This window comes from Tympanuchus pallidicinctus, unplaced genomic scaffold (assembly GCF_026119805.1).
Source record: "Tympanuchus pallidicinctus isolate F22 unplaced genomic scaffold, pur_lepc_1.0 scaffold13, whole genome shotgun sequence".
NCBI classification, from domain to species: domain Eukaryota; kingdom Metazoa; phylum Chordata; class Aves; order Galliformes; family Phasianidae; genus Tympanuchus; species Tympanuchus pallidicinctus.
The window spans coordinates 18,808,265-18,827,242 of NW_026294648.1; the positions used below are offsets into that span (position 1 = coordinate 18,808,265).

An 18,978-nucleotide genomic window follows, 5' to 3' on the forward strand; every position below is an offset into this window, starting at 1 on the left:
GCGGGCGGGGCGGGACCTGGATGCGAGCGCCAATGAGCGAGCCGCCCTGGCCTCGCCCCGCCCACCAACGAGCCCTGGCCCGCGGGCCCCGCCCGTCGTGGCGTCACGGTCTCCGGTGGGGATCCGCCCGCGCGGCCGCCGCACGAGAGCTCGGCCCGGCCTGAGGATGAGGGAAGGGTCGGCGCTGCCCGGCGCCCCCGGCGCCGCACCGGTGCCCGGCTTCTTGGCGAAGCTGTGGGCCCTGGTGGAGGATCCGCAAAGTGACGACGTCATCTGCTGGAGTCGGGTGAGGGCGGCCCCGGGGCAACGGGAGGCGGCGGCGGCGGCGGCGGCGGTGATCTGGGAGGCCCCGCGGGGAGCGAGGCCCCGGGGGAGGCGGCGGCGTGCCGGGCCGGGCCAGCCGGGCCAGCCGGGCCGGGAGCGCTGGCGCGTGGCACGTGGCGCGAGCGGGGCCCGGAGCGGTTCCGTGCCGCGTCCGGGCCGCACCGCGCGGCGATCGGAGCGGAGCGGCGCTGCGTCTGAGCCGCCAACGGCGCTCCGAACCCGTTAACTTTAATTTTTCCTCTCGTGCCGCCGAGAGCCTCCAGGCGGGGACGCCGCAGCCGCACGCGGACGCGAACGCCCGCGGCGTTGACTTTCGCTCCGTGTCCTTTTCTAACGCGTATTTTTTCCATTCGTTTCTCCGGATGTCGGCCTTTAAAAGGCGAAGGTGAAGAGATCCGTTCGCTCCCCGTCGCGGCCATACGAACCACGAGCTCCATCCGGCCCGCGCGGTGCGCTCCGTTCGCCCCGTACCGCCGCCGCCCCGCTCTGCCCCCGGGTATTTTTAGCGGTGACGCCGCGCGGCCTGAGCGCCGTTTGCCCTTCGTGTGCCGGGATCTGTTTTAGAACGATTTTTTTCTTTGGCTCGAGGCCAAAGTTCAGACTTTGAAAAAAAAAAAAATAAAAACAAACAAACCAACCAAACCGCAATTCCAGAGCAGTGTTCCCTGAAAGGCTTTTTTTCCCCCGATCTTTTTTGTTACGATCTGGAAAACTCATTAAGTCCCCTCAGGCGGTGCCCTTTGGTGTGTTGTGCCCATGGTGCCGTAGGAACTGGCTCCAGCAATGATCCTGGCATCAGAGCAGCGCCTCAGAAATGTTTGTTCTCACTGTTACTGTCCCTTATTTCCCAGAATGGTGAGAACTTCTGCATACTGGATGAGCAGCGGTTTGCCAAGGAGCTGCTCCCTAAGTACTTCAAACACAACAACATCTCCAGCTTCATCCGACAGCTCAACATGTGTAAGCATCAGCTGCTGTGCATGCATGTTTGTGTTGCTTTCTCTGTTGAAGCAGCGTTAATCCCACCGACGGCTCAAGCTGGACCGAGTCTCCTTTTTATATTTTCTGTGCCGTACTCGTGAGCATCACATACTGCCTGTTCTGTGAGATGTGCACAGTGTGTGCAGGCAGTGGAGTCAGAATGAGGTGGCAATCTCAAGTCAGTGCAGTGTGCGGAGCACAAAGAGTTGGTTTGGGGCCAGGTGAAGGTGCAGACTGCGCAGGAATTGGCTGCCTTTGAGTAAGGGGGTTAAAAGTGATTGAGTGAATCCTTCCCGGGAAAGGAGAGGATCTGGAGGACACTGTTTGCATGACATGTGAAGAAACAGTTGTCAGCAGTCTCATAACGCAGTTAAATGATAAAATACAAATATTCATATGAAGGTATGCAGTGGGGTGGCAGCCTCCTCATGCTGCTTACACTGAGGTTTTCTCATGATAGTGCCTTTGGGGCGCAGCGAGGCTGGAACGTATCAATTGTGTTAAGAACTTGAGTGAGAAAAGATACACATTGGTCTGGTAACTAATTTGCATCATCCTTTCGGTATTTAAAGCAGTGGTGGAAATAGAGCCTTATTTCATGGAGACAGTCTGGGGTGGAAGAAGTGGTTTTTGTGCCTGATTTGTTGCTGTAGGCGGAGGACTAATTTCTCTTCCTTTTAATATTCCATAGACTCTGGTGGGATACAACAGCATTTGTTTTGGTATGCAGTTGCCTGAGTCTATAGGGATGAAAGGGAAGGTGGGACATACTGTCCATTCCTCATTTTATGCGAGGTGTCCTAGGAAATCTGCTGACTTGCTTCTGTGATTATTTGGACTGTCTTGCTTCCAGGACTAGCAGGCCGGTGCCATGCATGCTGTTTGTAGATCATTTGGTGGTGTGGTAGGTCGGTGTGTTCCCTGTCTGTGGTGATCAGAGCAGTGAAGTGGTTGAGCACTGAAAGGAGGCTCCTGCTTCCAATAGCTGTGTAGCTGTAGGTATTTCAATAGCTTTGTGGTTTTCTTTAGCTCTGTTTTGTAACAGTGAGCTTTACTTTAGAAGAAATGATTTTATTTCAATCCCTCTCCACAGATGGTTTCAGGAAGGTGGTTGCTTTGGAGAATGGTATGATTACAGCAGAGAAAAACTCAGTCATTGAGTTCCAGCACCCTTTCTTCAAGCAAGGAAATGCACATTTATTGGAAAACATCAAACGCAAGGTACAGTCTAAGCATTTATTTACTTCACTGTTATTGTTATGAAAAGAAGTTTATCTAGAGCAATTCTGAGCGTTTCAAACACTTTACAGCCAACAAATTCCTGGAGAACCAAGGCTGTGCACTGGCAAGCCTTAGCAGCTCCCTCCTGAATGCCACACTAATGCTTGGCTTGGCCTCCTCCTGTCAGCTCTTAAACAAAACGCACCCTGTTGTTGTCTAGCAACACACAGGAGGTCTACAGCTTTTATCAGTGGCACAGACTCTAGCTGGTGGTGCACCTCTAGGGTCAATACTGAGTCCAACTGTGTTCAACAGTTCCATTAATGATAAAGGTGGTGTGGATGCAGCACAGGCAGCAATACTCAGCTCACATAAATTATTTTTTTCCTCCAACACCATTTTGCTAATAAGCTACTTTTTTTGCAAGCACTTTCTAGTTTTCTTTTGTGTATTTGGCCTTGTCTTAACTGCACCTGCATGCATATATTTTCTCTGCTTGCACGTTACAGCCCATAATATCCTGGCTGCCAGAGAAAGACACTACCATGATACATCTTGTTGACATTTGAACTTTGGAGTTCTTTCTTTAGAGTGTCATAATGTGGTGACTGCAATGCCCAAGTTAATAAAAGCAGAGAGTAGGCTTGAGGGTTAGCTAGAGTCACAATTGTGTTTTGATTGATTCTTTGCTGAACTCTCTGCTCAGAATCTCAGTTGATCAAATATGGTAGCAGTTTCTCTGACACAGACCTGTGCTCTTTGCAGATGCCATAACTGCTAACTTGTCCTAGCTTGCACACCTTCCTTTCTGGTATGCTGACAGTCAGTGCTGGCATTACACATGGCACTGTGTATCCCATGGGTGTTGCACTGGGTGGAGTACTCTAGATGAGAAGACAAAAGCACTATTTAGTGCCAAAGACATTCATGTAAATTCTGGTGAAATATATTCTTTGTTGCACAGGAAATGTGATTTTTGCAATGGATAAAACATCCGTTAGCTTTTCTTATGCTTTACTGCCTGGAATGGAAATGTATTTCAGCCTCAAACAGGAGTGTGTCTGAATGCAGGACTTCCTTTCTTTACTCATTTCACTGTTAGGGCTAGGATCTCTGTTCGTGTGACTCAGTCTTGACATCCTTATTATATAGTCACAAACTTGGAAGAAAGCTGTTCCTCGTATTTGGCAGAACGTTTTAGTTTGGCTTTCCCTCCAAGAGGCATTCTGACTGCATTTGGTACTTGCACCTACTGTCTGCATCCTTTGGGTATCCTTCCCATGAAGGGGTGTTGTGCTGAAGAGGAATCAGGTTTTCATTTGGGGTGCATAAAGTATATTAGCACATGGTGCTATCTACAACAAATAGTAAAGCATCCAAAACTGCAGACAGCGAGAACTGTCAGGCCGTTCAGTGCATCCTTTTGAACACTAGGCTGTGTTAAGAAAACAGTTATTTCTGCAGAGGGATAGTGCTGTAGAATCTTACAGTTGTTTGAGTTGGAAGGGACCTTTAAGAGTCGCCTGCAGTGCACAGGGATGGGCACAACTCCATCACTGCTCAGAGCCCCATGTAGCCTGACCTTGGCATGGGGCATCCACTCCTCTCTGAGCAACCTGTGCCACTGCCTTGCCACCCTGACTGTAAATAACTTCTTCCTTATGTCCAATTAAATCTTCTTTTAGTTTGAAGCCATTTCCTTTTGCAGACCTTGCTAAAGAGTCTGCCCCCTTCTTTCTTACAGCCCCCACTAGATACAGAAAGGCTGCTATCAGGTCTCCCCAGAGCCTTATGAAGGTAGTTATGTGTGCTCTAACATCAAAATGCAGTGACCACACGTAATACCCGGTGGATTTGTGTGCTTTGGAAAACATTTGCTGCTTGTCTGCCAACCAGCAGCAGGCACTGTGGACTGTCTTTACCAATTGCTGGGCTGCCTTTTAGCTTGGTGAAGGATGTTGTACTTTGAAACAGAGTCGAAATGCTGAGGAAAAAGCATGAGAGGTAACAGCTAGCTAGTTGAGCTGGAGTGGACAGGCAGATCTTGCAGTGACAGCTTTTGGGAGATCTGTGTGAAACTGTAAAAGTCTACTCCTCAAACTAGTATAGAAGAGCTAATATAAGAGCGTTGTTAGAAGCAGGAGCAATTCTAGCACAGAATTCCATAATGCTATTGTGTCATCACACAGTGATGGGACACTATTTTACAGCACTGTAGGTCAATTTTGACCAATGAATACCAATTTTAATTTAAAAACAGTGGGAATCTGTGAGCCAGCCTGCACGGAAACAGTAGGCTTCCACATCTCCTGGATTTTAACAGAATAAGTGAAATGAGAGCACACTGTTAGGTTGGAAGAGAGATCTGGTGATTACCTGCTCCAACTTCATTTGATTTCATTGCAGTCTGTGTTTGGCTAAATAGTTTTTAAATTATGCCTACAAAACCTGTGCGTACCATTCGTAAGTGATGAGACCTGTTATTTTGTAACTTGTGTATAAAACTTGTATCTATTATTTTAGAACTTGAACTATTTATAAGCCATTAATGGCACCACTGCAGCCTTACGGAAGGAACTGGAATGTTTTAGATATGGAACTGTGGAGAGGAGAAACTGAACTCCTTGCTATCTGATAGCTCTTCTACCCTCATTGAAGAGATGGCATTTAGAAGTTTTGCTGTGGGTAGAAAAGCAGTTTTGGCTCTGACTTTTGGAGGACAAGTCTGCAAAGTCTTGGAATGTCACTGAGAGGTAGAAGATGAAGCAGTGCTTTAGGAATCTGCAGTTCACCAGCTGTAAGACAAATTTTCCAGTCGTGTAATTAGGCGCCTGCATTTTTTCCTTAGTAACTTCGTGGCGCTTTGCTGTTCCTGTGCTAGCAGGTATGCCCACGCCTGCAAGGAATGTGACCATTCCCTCCTTACTGCTCCACAGTCCTTTTGGTTTTGCCTTACCTTTTGACACTAGGGGGCAAGCGTTCACCAGGCCTGGCAGGGAGAATCCCTCAGTAGAGGCCATTTTCAATCAGTGCTTTGGATTTTAGCTTGAACTGTGATGGTGTTTTCGTTCACATCTTGTTTATTTTCAGACAGTCGAGACTGTTGTAAGGGCTGTCATCTTTATCAGTTGTGGTATTTTGTGATGTGTTGGAGTTAGTAATCTTAGCCAATCTTTTAATGAAATTTATGCCCTTTCCACAGCCTAACTGCACTGCTCATTTACAAGGGTGCATAAAAGGCTCTGTTCTTAGTAAAGCATGTATAACTTGGACTTATTGTAGGTGTCTGCAGTAAGAACTGAGGATCTCAAGGTCTGTGCAGAGGACTTACACAAAGTACTCTCTGAAGTCCAGGAGATGAGAGAGCAGCAGAACAACATGGACATCAGACTGGCTAACATGAAGAGGTACCACCTGCTGAGGGAGCACTTAGGCACTGAGTAGAGTTTACATGTATTGGAGCTTGGCTAAATACGTGGTTTAGTTGAACTGCAAACAGGTGAAACTGTTTTTCCTAAGAATCCTCATTACATGGCACACAGCATTCTGAATCTTGTATGTTTCCATAATGCAGTAGCAGACCAGAGATTCAAACTGTGAGTTTCTTGGCTATCTTCAGATTTGCTTTTGGTTGCCATCAACTGTAGTAGCTTTTTAGGGTATCAAAGCTTTTCATCTTCTAAACACAAAACAGGGGTTGATGCAACTAGAAGTAACATTGGGTTTTCTTCCTGACTGGAAATTAACTTTGTTTCCTCATTTTCTGTTCCTTCGTGTGCTTTTTGTATGGGCAATGGTAACATGCCCAGATCACTGGCACGCAGGTGGGTATCAACCAGAGCTCAGGGCATGCATACACTCCACCTCCTCTTTGGTTTTGTGTTTTATGAATCATTTGAAACCATTCCGATGGGTCTGTGTTGCACTTAGCCTGTTTCCAAACACCATGTCCTTACTCTAAGACTTTGAAACGAGGAGTGCCCTCAAAACAAGATTATTAATGGAACAGTGAAAGATTAGAAGGTGCCATTAGTGAGCTTTTGGTCCTGCTGGAGGAAAAACAGGGTTAGTTTAACTCGGAGCTTACAGCAGTGAATTTGATGAACCAATTGTTAGTTACCCATGGAAAAAATGTTGCCATTGGTCCTGCAAGGTACTGTGAAAGTTTGAAAGCTGTGAAACTAAATCATATAAAGTAAACTCTGTTCATCCTCTGTCTTCTGATTTATTCTGCATTGCAGAGAAAATAAGGCCCTGTGGAAAGAAGTGGCAGTTCTAAGGCAGAAGCACAGTCAACAACAGAAGCTGCTGTCTAAGGTACCATTGCAGCATCTTCAGTGCTACCATCCTTATTCCTGCCTCTGTGATACCTGACGGCATTCTTTGCTCATGTAGAATGACAAATGACACAGAGCTGAACAGGCTATATTAATACAGCATAACGAAAATGTTCACAGTTCCTGAGTGTCCAAGAAGCAGCGCAGCAAAGCAAAATCTAAAGAAAATCTTAGTGATAAGAATTTCAATTCAGTGACTCGTATTTGTAGAGAAAGCGGAGAGTCAAGGCAACCGGGGTACAAGTGGGGCTGGAGGCAGTGTAATGGGAACTAAAGGGAGAGACTGCAGGCACACGGGGTGGAGCCTGTGAGGGCTCAGGCAGATCTGCCAAGAAGTCGGTGTGGAAGCTATAGGAGTTGCTGCACTGGATCGGGTTTTCTCTGGTTTATCCCTCAGCTGTTTCTGATCTGGAATCTTCCATAGTGACCTGTGGTATTTTCTTACACTTGAAAAAAAAGAACTGTCCAAATGAGACCAAATGAGATGGTTTTTCAGTGCCTTCTGTAACTATCATTTTGCTTTTTAAGATAAGGGCATGAATGGCTATTTAATTTACTTGCTAATTTAAATCATAAAAGCTAAGTCTGAGTTAATGTGTTAGTATCCACGTTGCCAAGCTGATCATTTGTTTTTGGCTTTTTGTTTTTCCTTTTTAGATTCTTCAGTTTATACTAAGTTTGATGCGAGGAAATTATATTGTTGGGGTCAAAAGGAAAAGGTAATTACTGGATAGGGTCACAAAGCAGCATCCAGTGTGCATTATGGAGATGAATCAACTTCTAGAAGCAAGATGCTTTTCTTGGGGTGTATAGAGAATATTGTTATCACTGTTGTGTTCTTTTATTCATACTTGAGAAAAGTGGAAGAAGTTAAAAAAAGCATGGATTTCTTAAATCAAAAATGAATAGGATGAGAAGACAGTACAGTATATGTTCTATGTTTTGAAGGAAAAAGTTGCAGAAATGGTAACTCTTTTTTAAAAAAAAAGTGCCAGTGTTACTGATTCACTACAAAACAAAAAGTGTACTTAGACTTTGGTCCATCTGCAGTCTCTTTATTAAAAGTTATGTCAAAAAGCTGGTTTTAGAAGTGGATGAGTAATAGTTCTTACTGCTCCTGCACATGTCTAGCATTACTGCAGCTGTTTACTGCAGCAGGATCCACTAACGTTGTACTTTGTCTCAGGTCTCTGACAGATGCTGCAGGTGCTTCACCTTCCAAGTACAGCCGTCAGTATGTCCGCATACCTGTGGAGAGTGGCCAAGCAGTAAGTCTGTGCAGGGAAAGAGGGCCCGAGTTAGACAAGGTGCTGTACAGTGCCCTTGAAGTCTTCCTCACAGCTTACTTCCTTGCTTCCTTATAGCTGGGGCTATTTTGAAATAAATAGACCAATTTAAAACACTGCCCTATGCAGACTATACAGTCTGTAAATGCAGACTATACAGTCATGCAAATCAGTACAGCTTGGTGTAGATGAAATCTGAATGGGAAATGGAAGCTGCAAGAGAAGAGAGTAAACATTTTAGAAACAACAAAATCTTTTTGTTTTATTCATTCTGTTTGATATATCATATCCTGCAGATGGCTTTTTCTGAACGTAATTCAGATGATGAGGATGGAAATCGTACAGGTCTCATCATCCGAGATATCACTGATACCCTGGAAAATGCCACCAATGGTCTCCTTGCTGTAGCACACACAAGTGGCAGAGATAGGTACGTGTAAGGATGTGACAGACTTATGCTTAACTTGTTAAGTGGTTATGTTAGTGTAAGTTAAACATTGTACAGGATAGAAGGACCTGGCACTGCTGCCCTTGAGCTGCAATGCCCCATCCCTGGAAGTGCCTGAGGCAGCCTGAGCTGAGGGCAGCCAGCCCACAAAGGGCTGGGGGTGGTTGGGCTTTAGAGTCCCTTCCAACCCAACCGTGCTGTGATTCTTTGGTATGATTTCTGGCAACCTGCTTTTGTCTGTTCAACAAATAAACATGTCGCTTTTTGACCGAACAAGGAACTGAATGCATTCATTGTTTACAGATAATGCAAAACTTATGATTTTATCTCTGATTTCAGTACTGTTGTGGCTAATATTATGTTAAATGCACTGGAGGGGAAGCAGTCTTCTTTTTGTGATCTCAGATTATTGTGGAAAACCCATTCAGTTGCTAACCTTCAGAGTAAAATATAGACCGGTTTGGAATCTTATATTTCTAGACACAGTGTTGTGAGTTTCCCTACCACCATGTGTCCATGTGGCCTTCTGCCCTCTTTGGTCTGTCAGAATCTCATTATTTGAAGTCAAGAACATTCTGTACCTTCTTTTTAAGAACTCATTACCAATCTAAAGAGTTGCAGAGCCGGCATTTGGTCACCATGCTGGAAGAAGAAAGCTTTTAGATTTTTCTAAAAAAATTACAATGCAAATGGAACCTTTTAAAAATTCACAAATTTTCTTTGGATTTATCCTGTGTAGAAAGTATGAAAGGCACAAAGGTGGAGCTCTTGTTTCTAAAAACTGAGAAAGCTTGACTTTTAATTTATAAAGGGGGGTAAGAAGAAAGATATAGAGAGATTTTTATAAGAGCCTCTAGTGATAGCATGAGAGGCAATAGTTTTGAACTAAAGAAGGGTAGATTTAAATTGGATTTGAAAAAGAGTTCATGCAGTGATTAGGGTGTGGGATGCTGGAGCAGGTTGCCCAGAGAAGTTGTGGATGACCAGTGATGGAAGGCGTTCAAGGTCAGGCTGGGCAGGGCTGCTGAGCAGTGTGCTGCAGTGGGAGGTTTGGGCTGGGGATCTTTGAAGATGTCTTCCAGCCCAAACAGTTCTACCAATCGGGGTAAAGGGGATGTTCAGTGCTGACTGAATTAGCCTTAACAAGTGATCCTTCACTTCCCTTTAGGAAGGCACTTAGCTTATTTTTTAAAAAAGCGGTTGGTTATTTGAGCCCTTGCTGAATTTGACCTCACTGGGCATTAAAATATCAAATACTAAATGTGTAATGAGCAGTGACACGGTTGATGAATTTTCCTGTCTTGTTTCTCTTTGGGTCACGTTCTAGAGAGGCGCAGACAGCTCTGGATCCCGGCTTACCGATTTGTCAAGTATCGCAGCCCAGTGAGTTAAGTTGTGCAGAACCCATCCCCCCAGCTCATATAAATGATGTCAGCAAATCCAGTGAAGTGGGAAATGCTGCTGTAGAACTGCACACTGCACAAGCTAATGCTGCAGAAGACCCTGTGTCAGTGATTGACTCCATCTTGAACGAGAGTAACTCTGGAAACCAAAATGATCCTTTACTGGACAGGTATTAACTCCCCTCTTCAGGTGTCCTTGTACGTGTTGGGAAAAGAGTTGGACCATTAAATTGATACAGGACTGTGGTTTTGTTCATCTGGCAATAAACTGTTCTGGATTATGAGTAATACAGTCTTGCACTCTGCTTATCCAACAGCTGTAATAACCCAGAAATTAACACTTCTCACTTCTAAGAGGTTTTTCCTGCCCTGTGGTGCAATAAAGGGCCCTAAGTGCTGACTGTTTCTTACACTGTACTGTATAATTTTGTCTTTCTTAGAGAAGAAATTCAGGATTTTCTTAATTGCATTGATGCCAGCCTTGAAGAGCTTCAAGCAATGTTATCTGGGAAGCAGTATAGCTTTGGTTCTGAAGCTTTCAGCGATGTAAGTGTCTTCTCATTTATTCTGGTGTCTGATACTGGTTAGGTTGCTTTATGAGATTTTACAGATTTATTCCTTGCTGTAGTGATCAAGTGAGAAGAAAATCCTGAAAGGCGAATAGTTATGGATAGAGTGGTGCGTAGTCATGCAAGGAGGGTAACGAAGCACGAACCAATCTGGAGAGCCATTCTCAGTTCATGCAGTGCTGTCATCATGTAGAGCTCCTGTGAGCTCAGTTAACTGCCACAGGGCAGAATACATTGCAGTAGACCTGCAAGTGAGCCACCATCCCTGTGCTTGCATGGGGGGATGCAGTGGAATTGCTCTGAAGTTTTGCTTTAAGAACCTTATTATGTGATATACTCTCCTATGTATGATCTGGTTCTGCTTTCAGGTGTTTAACCCTGAACTGCCAGCCCTGGATATGAACTTGATGGAAACTTCCCCTGGTATGGAAAATGTAAGAGTAAGATTTGCTCCTATGATGGGGAGGGTTAAAATGTTATTGGAAGTTAAACTTTGACTGATGTAAATTGAGGGTAGGGACTGGGTTGAGATTGATAGCTCAGGATGAAACTACCATTTTCTCTAATCTGGGTGATTTAATGCTTTCTGTTATTGCCGTTGGCATACAGGAATTTAAGAGGATTCTCAAAAGAGTTTCATGTCTTATGGTGCTGCCACTTGGCTTAAAATAAGGTATTCATTACTTTATAATAATCTGAGAACATAAGGAAGAAGAAAACTAATGGTTGCTGAATCAGCTGTCTGTGTTGAGGAACTTTTTTTTATTCCTATCTGTTACTTCTGTATGATCTGTTTAGAAAGAGGAGGTCAGAAAATCTTGTCATTTTCCAGTATGTGTGAGATGAGTTTCTTGGCTTGCTGTCTTTTAGCCAAGTAATAACAAGACCTGGGATTGTAGTTCAGGTTGTGTGCCTGCAGTCTATCAGAAGGCTGAAGGAAAGGGGTTTTTTTGTGTTTTTTTAAAGGAAAAAAACAAGAATACAGGATGCTGTATTTATTCTGAGCATGGCTCAATAGAACTTCCTGAGAGGACATGTAGAAGCTCAGTGTAATTTTCCTTTTCTGGGCCCTGTTCCTAAGATTGTTTCACATTATTAAAGGACTCTTGCATTGTTGTTTATTTTGTAGCCTATAAATAATTTTTAAACTAAAATTTCTTGCCATAACCACCATTGAGGTAAAATGCTGCTGTGCTCAAGCAGTGTTTGCAAAATTTCATTGTACAAATGAAATAATGTTTAGCTGTGTTATTCCAACAAGGCAAACTTCTGGTAGGGAGAAGTAAATATTGGCTAATGAGAAGATTGGTTGCTTTTGGTAAGATAACTTTGTCTGTAGTTCAGTGTCTTCACTAGCCTTTATCTCCAGTAATGGGTTTGTCAGGTCAGTTTACATTGGTCAGCTGTTTAATTCCTCTTCCCTCCTCCTTTCACCATTGATGTTGCTAAGCAGTCAGTAAATAGCCAGATATTTTTGTTAAGCATTCTGCTTTATTCTCTGTCCTTTGTGCTTCAGATTGCAGACATGGGAGACAGCACTGAACATCTGGGAGGAAGTGATAGAGAAACAGCAGGAAGCAAAGGTGGGCAGGAGGGAACAGAGCTGTGACAGTTCCATACTCTTCCAAAACTGCGTATGGAAATGGAATTTTTTCTAGCCTGTAACGTGGCTCATTTCCTTCTTTGGCGTGGGCTTAGAATGTGAACGACGACTGGGATTTCCTTGATCTTAATGAAGCTGTACCTCAGTTTTACAAACCCTGTTCTGTTTCCCATGTTAACTGTTCCTCTTTTCTTATGTGTGACAGAGTGCCACAGTAAGGAGAAGAACTGCAAATGCCATTGTGGAGGTATCTCCTACAGGGCTACAACCCACATAAGTGCAGTGCAACTCACTTTACTACTTCAGTGATGCCAGTGCATGCAGTGTTTGTAGGGACTTGAAGTGTGTTTCAGACATTGATCTTAAAAGACACAGGAGCCTTAGCTGCAGGCCTTACTCTCTTGCACCTGCTGGTGTAATCTGTCAGAGCTCAGCTGTGCTTTTCTTTAGCAAACAAAGTTTTGAAGCAGCCCTTCCAATTTTCCTTGCCTTGAGTAAAAGACTTCACTTACGTACTGTAGGAGCCTGGAGTTTAAAATGTTTGTTTTCCCTCAGATATGCAGCTGATACAGTACAGGGCCAATCCTCTGCTTTCGTTGTTTGAAGAGCTGCCTTCTGGTGAAGCTGGTGGGAAGACAGAGGATCCAAAAGACCTCCTCCTGGCCCCCCTGGAGGAAAAACCTGCTCTCCATCCTCCTTCAGGTGGTGAAACAGTCTTGCCACTGGCAGTTCCAGCAAACCAGGCTGAGCCCCCAGTGGACACTTTGGGAATGGGTGATCCGCCTCTCCTCTCGGAAGATGGAAATGGAGAGTATAAGCTGTTCCCACTCCTGCTCCTCAGTCCTGTTGCTAGCTTCATAGAAGAAGCCTCTGAGATAGAAACTTCCTGAACTCACATCTGTAACTGGCCTAGTGGTGTGAATTAGACAGCAAAGATAAATGGATCAATGAGAAGTTTGATCTTCTCTCTCCTCTCCTTCCTCCTGAGTGTTGTATTCTGTATCAACTAAAGAAAGTTCTCTTTCTGTGAGCGAAGAGCACATGTGGGAAGGCTGAAAAAAGCTCTCAAAGAAGAGCTATAAGATTGAAGGCACTGGGAGGAGGGAAGGACAGCCTCCCTGTGCACATACCACAGTGTATTTCATAACTGTTTTTATCTGATATCCTTATTGCAAAAGGAAAGCTGTTTGTATCCTGTTTGTAAAGTTTGGCTGTTTGTTTTTTTTGTTTTTATCAGCTATACAGTAATGTGGTGTGTAATGTTTTCCACATGGGTTTTATTCTTTCTGAGGTGCTTCAAGAAGTATCTTCTGATTGGAATTCAGAATTATTTTGTTGTTGCTGTTGGTTTGGGGTTGTTTTTTTGTTGTTTTTTCTTTTTTAATAGTTTGTGGCTACAAATGTTTGCATCGGCTTAAATTACTTTCCTATTCCTAGATTTGCTCCTAGGTACAGGGAGAATTTTTTCCTATGGAAAATGACATTTTAACTCTGGCGTGTGACTTTTTAACATGCTAACACATCCATTGCCACGGGTTGTGGGCGTTGCAGTAGAAGTGCTTTGCCACCGTGCGTAGTGCTGATCTCATGCACATTGCATGGAGGCTTTTCCAGAGTGACCTGCACCCACCACATCCATCGCCTTCCTCGGGAACTGTGAGTAGCACTGAGTCAGGAGATGTGCAGCAAAGTCCAGCCACTGTCCTTGAAAGAAGAACACAAAAAAGTGACGGGTAATTTGCAGTGGTGGGACGTCACAGTAAGATTTCTCTTCTGCTTGTTTACCTGACCCTCTGTAGACATTGGACTTTTTCCTGGATTTTCTGCCTGTTGTATCTTAAAGCTCAATCAACCGAATGGATTGATAGCGAATTCCAAAAGCTGCTATCAGCTTCATCTGAAAATTTTCCCCAAAATTCCCTCCTGCACCGTTTTCTTCTCTCCTTTGAACAGCTGTGACAGACATTGCCTCTTATCCCTCCTTACCGGTAGGAGAAGTGCTCCTTCACCAGCACAGGCTGGGAGGAGCCTATCCACAGCTCACAGAAATCCGAAATTTGCCACAGCCATCCACAGCTGCGGGAGCTGGGAGAGCCCTGGGGGCAGGCAGAAAACTGGCTGCGTGATTCTCGCTGATTCTTTCAAGTAGCTGCAGTGGTAGGAGACATTTCTCAGTGTTAGGAAGTCAGTCCAATTACAGGCTTTATTCTCTCTGGAGTTTCTGAACTAATAAGATTTGGGTTCTTTTTATGTGGAAGAATCCAAGTTGTTTTGATATGCTGAAGCCTGGATGATGCCCATTATCTGCGCTGACCCTGCTAAGTTAGATTTGTGCTTCGTTGTCAGATCTTCCCCACCGGAAAGGAGGACCTCGCTACTGCGTATGTGCACACCTCGAACACCTTCAGTGTCCTTTCATTCCCCTGCTTATAACTGTTCCTTATGTCTGTGATCCCCTTTTTTTTATTACTTTCTCCCAAAAGCCTTGATTTTTTTTCCGAGAGTAAGACAATACAGAGCAAGCTTTTCCTCAGTGCTGCTGTGACAGCGCAGTGCGGGTCACAGTTCTGTGGGGGGCTGATCTGTAACCTCCATTGCCTGAGCAGGTGAGACTTGAAGAGCAGCGCTGCAATGGAGCACTGTCATATTCTTCCACGATGGAGTCTGCTCTCACTGCGTCTCACCATCAGGTGTTTGACTCAATTGCAGAATAGTTTTTAAACACACTTTGTCTCTTAAGAAGAAACCGAGGCTTAGGAACAATTTGTGAATCTGCGTCTGGTTTGTGTTCTGGCCTAGGAAATGGGTATACTTGCTACTTTCCTAACAGGGATTGCAATAGAAGATAAATTAGCAAGGAAAAAAAGTACAAATTAGTTGAACTAATTAAACTATGGAATTGCAAAACCCAAACTGTGATTCTTGTGCATCCTTTTTATGTTCCTCTGTGCATGCTGATACATTTCCCAAACAGTTTGCTGAACTTCCCAGAAGGAAGAGCTTTAAGTTTCACTAGGTCTTGTTATGCCATTGCATAGCTGATGTGGTAAGGCCTTGCTCAGGACTGATAATGCTGTCCTGCTAATTACAGCTTTGCCAATTGACGATTGGAGCTGATGACTGTAGGGGATTTTCCCAGCCTAGATGATCCAATGACTCTGCAATCTCACCCTATAAACAGTGGGCAGCTCGAGAGTCCCTTGAGCTCTAATGCTAACGTGGCTGCATATGACCAACAAGTGCATGCAGCTTATTGCAAATGTGGGGAAGCAAATGGAAATCATTAAACTTGAGGACAGCATTGTTTTGTTACATTTATTTTGTTACACTGTTATCTTTATTTTGCCCATATAGATGATTGTGTGAATGTCTGTGTGTGCCCAGGGGACCTTACAGTGCTCCTGTAAGTGCAGGAATGATGGTGAATCTCTTTGAGTGGGGATATGTTTTGGATGTTATGTTAAATGATGCTCGTCAGCTATGCTTTAGGGAATCAAAGATGCAAGAATTGTTGCTAATCCAATCTGAGAATAAGAATTGGTCAAATGAGACGCTCAGCATGTGAAAGAAATTGAGCTTTGTTATGGAGAGCATAAAAAGTCAATGAAGTCTTACCAGCTTTCTCTACCCAGTGTGGAAGCTGAGTAGGAGAGAAAGATTGCTGCAGTAATACTGCAGGGCATGCAACTATCACCAAAAGGGTTTTACAGAGAGCAACAGAAAAATCATGACTGAACAGTTTGTTAAAACAGCAACATATCAGCAGCACTGAAGCATTCTGGGAAGCGGTTATGTTTTCTTCATGTTTCAACTCTAGATGAGCTTGCAGTTTTTGGAGCCTTGCAGTAAGGGTCTGGGTTTTGGTTTTTTTTTAAGTAATTTTAAACAGTGTGTGCATGTGTTTGGTGGACAGGAGTTGGGAAGGGAACATCCCTGTTACTGAAAAGCAGCCCACCTATCTCATGTCCATCTCAGAAATTTTTGCAGTGAGAATGTGGGTCTCTGGGGCTGTGGTGCTATATGGAGTGTAGCAGAAATGCTCAGCCATGGCCTGAAGCAGTGATGGAGCACCTGGTGGGAAGGCAGGGCCAGCCCAGGGGAGCTCAGGTGCATGCAGTTCAGCTGAGTGATAGATGGGATGGAGCCAGGATCCATCCCTTCCCAGCCCTCATTTAAGGGTTGGCAGTGGAGGTGAGGGTATCTCAATGGGGATCCCTGCCTACCTGAGGTCTTCCAAGGGTAAGCAGTTTTTTTTTCCTTTGTTTCTGTATCTATGGCTGCATTTGGGCTTATCCTCGTTTGCTGCTGCCCTGCTGTTACTGCTGGGCCTTCCATCACACTATAGCTTTACATGGAGCTAGTGGGAAGCAGAGGTGCTCCAAATTCAGGTGGCCAGGTGAACATCTGAGCAAAGAGGCAGATACTATTCATGCTGCTTGGAGAATGGAGGAAAAAGGGCTTATCCTTCCTGCAGGTGGGGTAGTGGGCAGAGCCAACAAACCATGAGATGTGGCACTTCTGTATGAACACAGGAACAATAATGCGATACGCACTGCCAGCTCTTCTCTCCCTGCCTGTGCTTCCACTATTGCTGGCCTTAACCTAGCTAGGAAAGACCATCTGTGCTCTCTTTGAGGCAGTTCTTTTGAGCAGCATAACCCTAGCTCTCGGCATTAACTTGCTTTCCATTCCTCTTTCATCCTTGTTTTCAAAGAAAACTGGATTTTGCCCTGTGTGGAGAAACCTTCCTTGAGGGTTTCAGGCAGTTGGCAATGCAAAATAGAGACTGGATCCTAACCCAGTGTGGGATACCTCTGGAGATAAGAGCAGCTGCTGCGCATCTCATGCGGCGCAGCTGGCAGCAGGCAGTGAGCCTGCAGGGAGACGAGCTGAGGTTAAGGCAGATCGTCCCACAGAAACATTTGTGTTTTCTGAACGGTTCAGACAGCCTCTAAGGAGTCACTAAAACAGGAACATGGAAGGAGCAAATACTGTGATAGCAGTGGGGCTACCAAAAGCAATGGTAACTGGTGAGTGTGAAACCTGTAGGTATAGGGAGGATTTGATCCCTGCGTTTTGCACCCTTAGGTGGCACAAAGCAGGAAATGCACACTCAGGTGGCTTCACACATCCAGGATCCATTGTTAGTGCTAGGAACCATTTGTTAGAGTTTGGCTGAGCTCATAGGTGGCCCAGAGCTGATGTCAATGACCTTGGAATTTCTAGGAAGGGAAGTTAATTTTCAGGAAGATCATTTGTGTATCACTCTTCTGTTGCATGACTTGAGCCTTGAAGGAAATGCTCTTTAACACTAAAATTCTGTTTTGTCAAGTAGAACAAAGGCCATGTTTTCTTGACTGTACAGTTCTCTGGTAAGTGTGGGGAAAGCTGATGTGATGCACACCGCAGTAAAGTCCCATGCAGTTAGCTTCTGTGCACCATCCAGGAATTATTTCCACTCTGTTTAGGCAGTTGGCTTTGGCCTGGCCAAATAAGAACATCTTCTGGTAAAATTGGCTTTTTTTTTTTTTCTTTTTTTTTTTCTTTTTTTTTTTCTTTTTTTTTTTCTTTTTTTTTTCTTTTTTTTTTCTTTTTTTTTTCTTTTTTTTTTCTTTTTTTTTTTCTTTTTTTTTTTCTTTTTTTTTTTCTTTTTTTTTTTCTTTTTTTTTTTCTTTTTTTTTTTCTTTTTTTTTTTCTTTTTTTTTTTCTTTTTTTTTCCCCCCGGGTGCAGATGCTTTATGAAAGCACACTGGGAGCTTTCTATCTTGGTGGTTTGCACAAAGCACTGCTTGCCATCACCTTGCAGGCTAAAAACCCTATTTGCAGCATCAGGAAAATTGCAGCAAAGTTCTCTAACCCTCGGCAGGCTGTTTCAAACCCCGAGGGTAAGGCACGAGCTCTGTAGGTGTGGGCCCTATGGGTGGGCTCTGAGGTCCCATCCGTGGTCACTTTTTGTGAAACATGGACTTGTGCTGCGCTACTTTTTACCAGCCAGAGCTGTAGGAGCAGGAATTGCAGAACAAAGAGCAACGTTGGTGATGCTATCTGAGCTGAGGAAATGATGCTGAGGAGTGTCGTGCCCAGTGTGCAGCAGGAGGATGGGCTCCTGTGAGGGGGACAGTTGCTGGGTGCCTTATTGCCTGGCACTGCAAAGGGAGAAAGCAGTGGATTCAATCCAAAGCAGAGGCACTGAAATATGAGGACATGAAAGGCTTTTTTTTTTTTTTTTTTTTTTTTCTTCCATGCGTTCAGATGCGAAACCACAAGAAGTCTTACAGTAAGAAAGAAATGGGCTGTTGGCATGACTCAAAGGACTCTGGCCGCTGTGTCTCTGTCACAAGGAGAGAAAGATGCAGCGTTGATCATATTTGAGGAACTATAGTTCTTCATGTTTGGTTTAGCTAAGTAGTCAATGTTTATCCTGTACAATTACAGCTTCAGGAAGTCTTGCATGTCCGGTTCAAAAAATTGTCATATCAGCAATTTTAGCTCTTTCCTCCAGGCTGGCCATGCTTGACATGGTTGTACTGCAAATTTTACTGTTGCAAGTTCTGTGGCAGCAATAATCAGAACTCAGCTGAAATCCCATTCCTCAAATCATGCAACTGCAGATGTGCCTCTGCCCAAAGAGCAAAACGAAACCTGCACTGTTTCCATCAGGTTACTGACTTTGGAAAAATGAAGCTGGTCACTGGATTTCATTGCCCTGAACAGAAAGGAAGAGCCGCCCAATGCTGCCCAGCTGCAGCACCTCCAGAGAACGGTCTGACTGCTGCAGTGCAACCAGGACGGATGCCTGCTGTGAT

The 18,978-nt window shown here is 44.4% G+C and overlaps 1 protein-coding gene across 2 annotated transcripts; it reads left to right on the forward strand.

Annotated features, from left to right (window-relative positions):
* Positions 1 to 96: 96 nt before the first annotated feature.
* LOC128075806 (heat shock factor protein 3) lies at positions 97 to 15,085 on the forward strand. 2 transcript variants are annotated; one of them, XM_052672874.1, is made up of 13 exons: positions 97 to 286; positions 1,176 to 1,284; positions 2,399 to 2,526; positions 5,809 to 5,933; positions 6,768 to 6,843; positions 7,521 to 7,582; positions 8,050 to 8,131; positions 8,446 to 8,579; positions 9,925 to 10,170; positions 10,441 to 10,546; positions 10,938 to 11,003; positions 12,086 to 12,152; positions 12,378 to 12,514. In XM_052672874.1, exons 1-13 carry the CDS (start codon positions 167 to 169, stop codon positions 12,479 to 12,481), a joined length of 1,425 nt encoding a protein of 474 aa, XP_052528834.1. In that variant the 5' UTR covers positions 97 to 166; the 3' UTR covers positions 12,482 to 12,514. The 2 variants fall into 2 exon arrangements, with proteins under 2 accessions (XP_052528834.1, XP_052528833.1); XM_052672873.1 differs by lacking the exon at positions 12,378 to 12,514 and adding an exon at positions 12,728 to 15,085 and having other exon boundaries at positions 99 to 286.
* The last annotated feature ends 3,893 nt before the right edge of the window (positions 15,086 to 18,978 follow it).

What these genes read in the sequence shown, in the direction of transcription:
- LOC128075806 (XM_052672873.1), top strand. Translation starts at nt 167, where the DNA reads ATGAGGGAAGGGTCGGCGCTGCCCGGCGCCCCCGGCGCCGCACCGGTG. An exon ending in CTGTGGAGAGTGGCCAAGCA is followed by an intron (nt 8,132 to 8,445) that starts GTAAGTCTGTGC and finishes CATATCCTGCAG; the next exon opens with ATGGCTTTTTCTGAACGTAA. An exon ending in AGAAACAGCAGGAAGCAAAG is followed by an intron (nt 12,153 to 12,727) that starts GTGGGCAGGAGG and finishes GTTTTCCCTCAG; the next exon opens with ATATGCAGCTGATACAGTAC.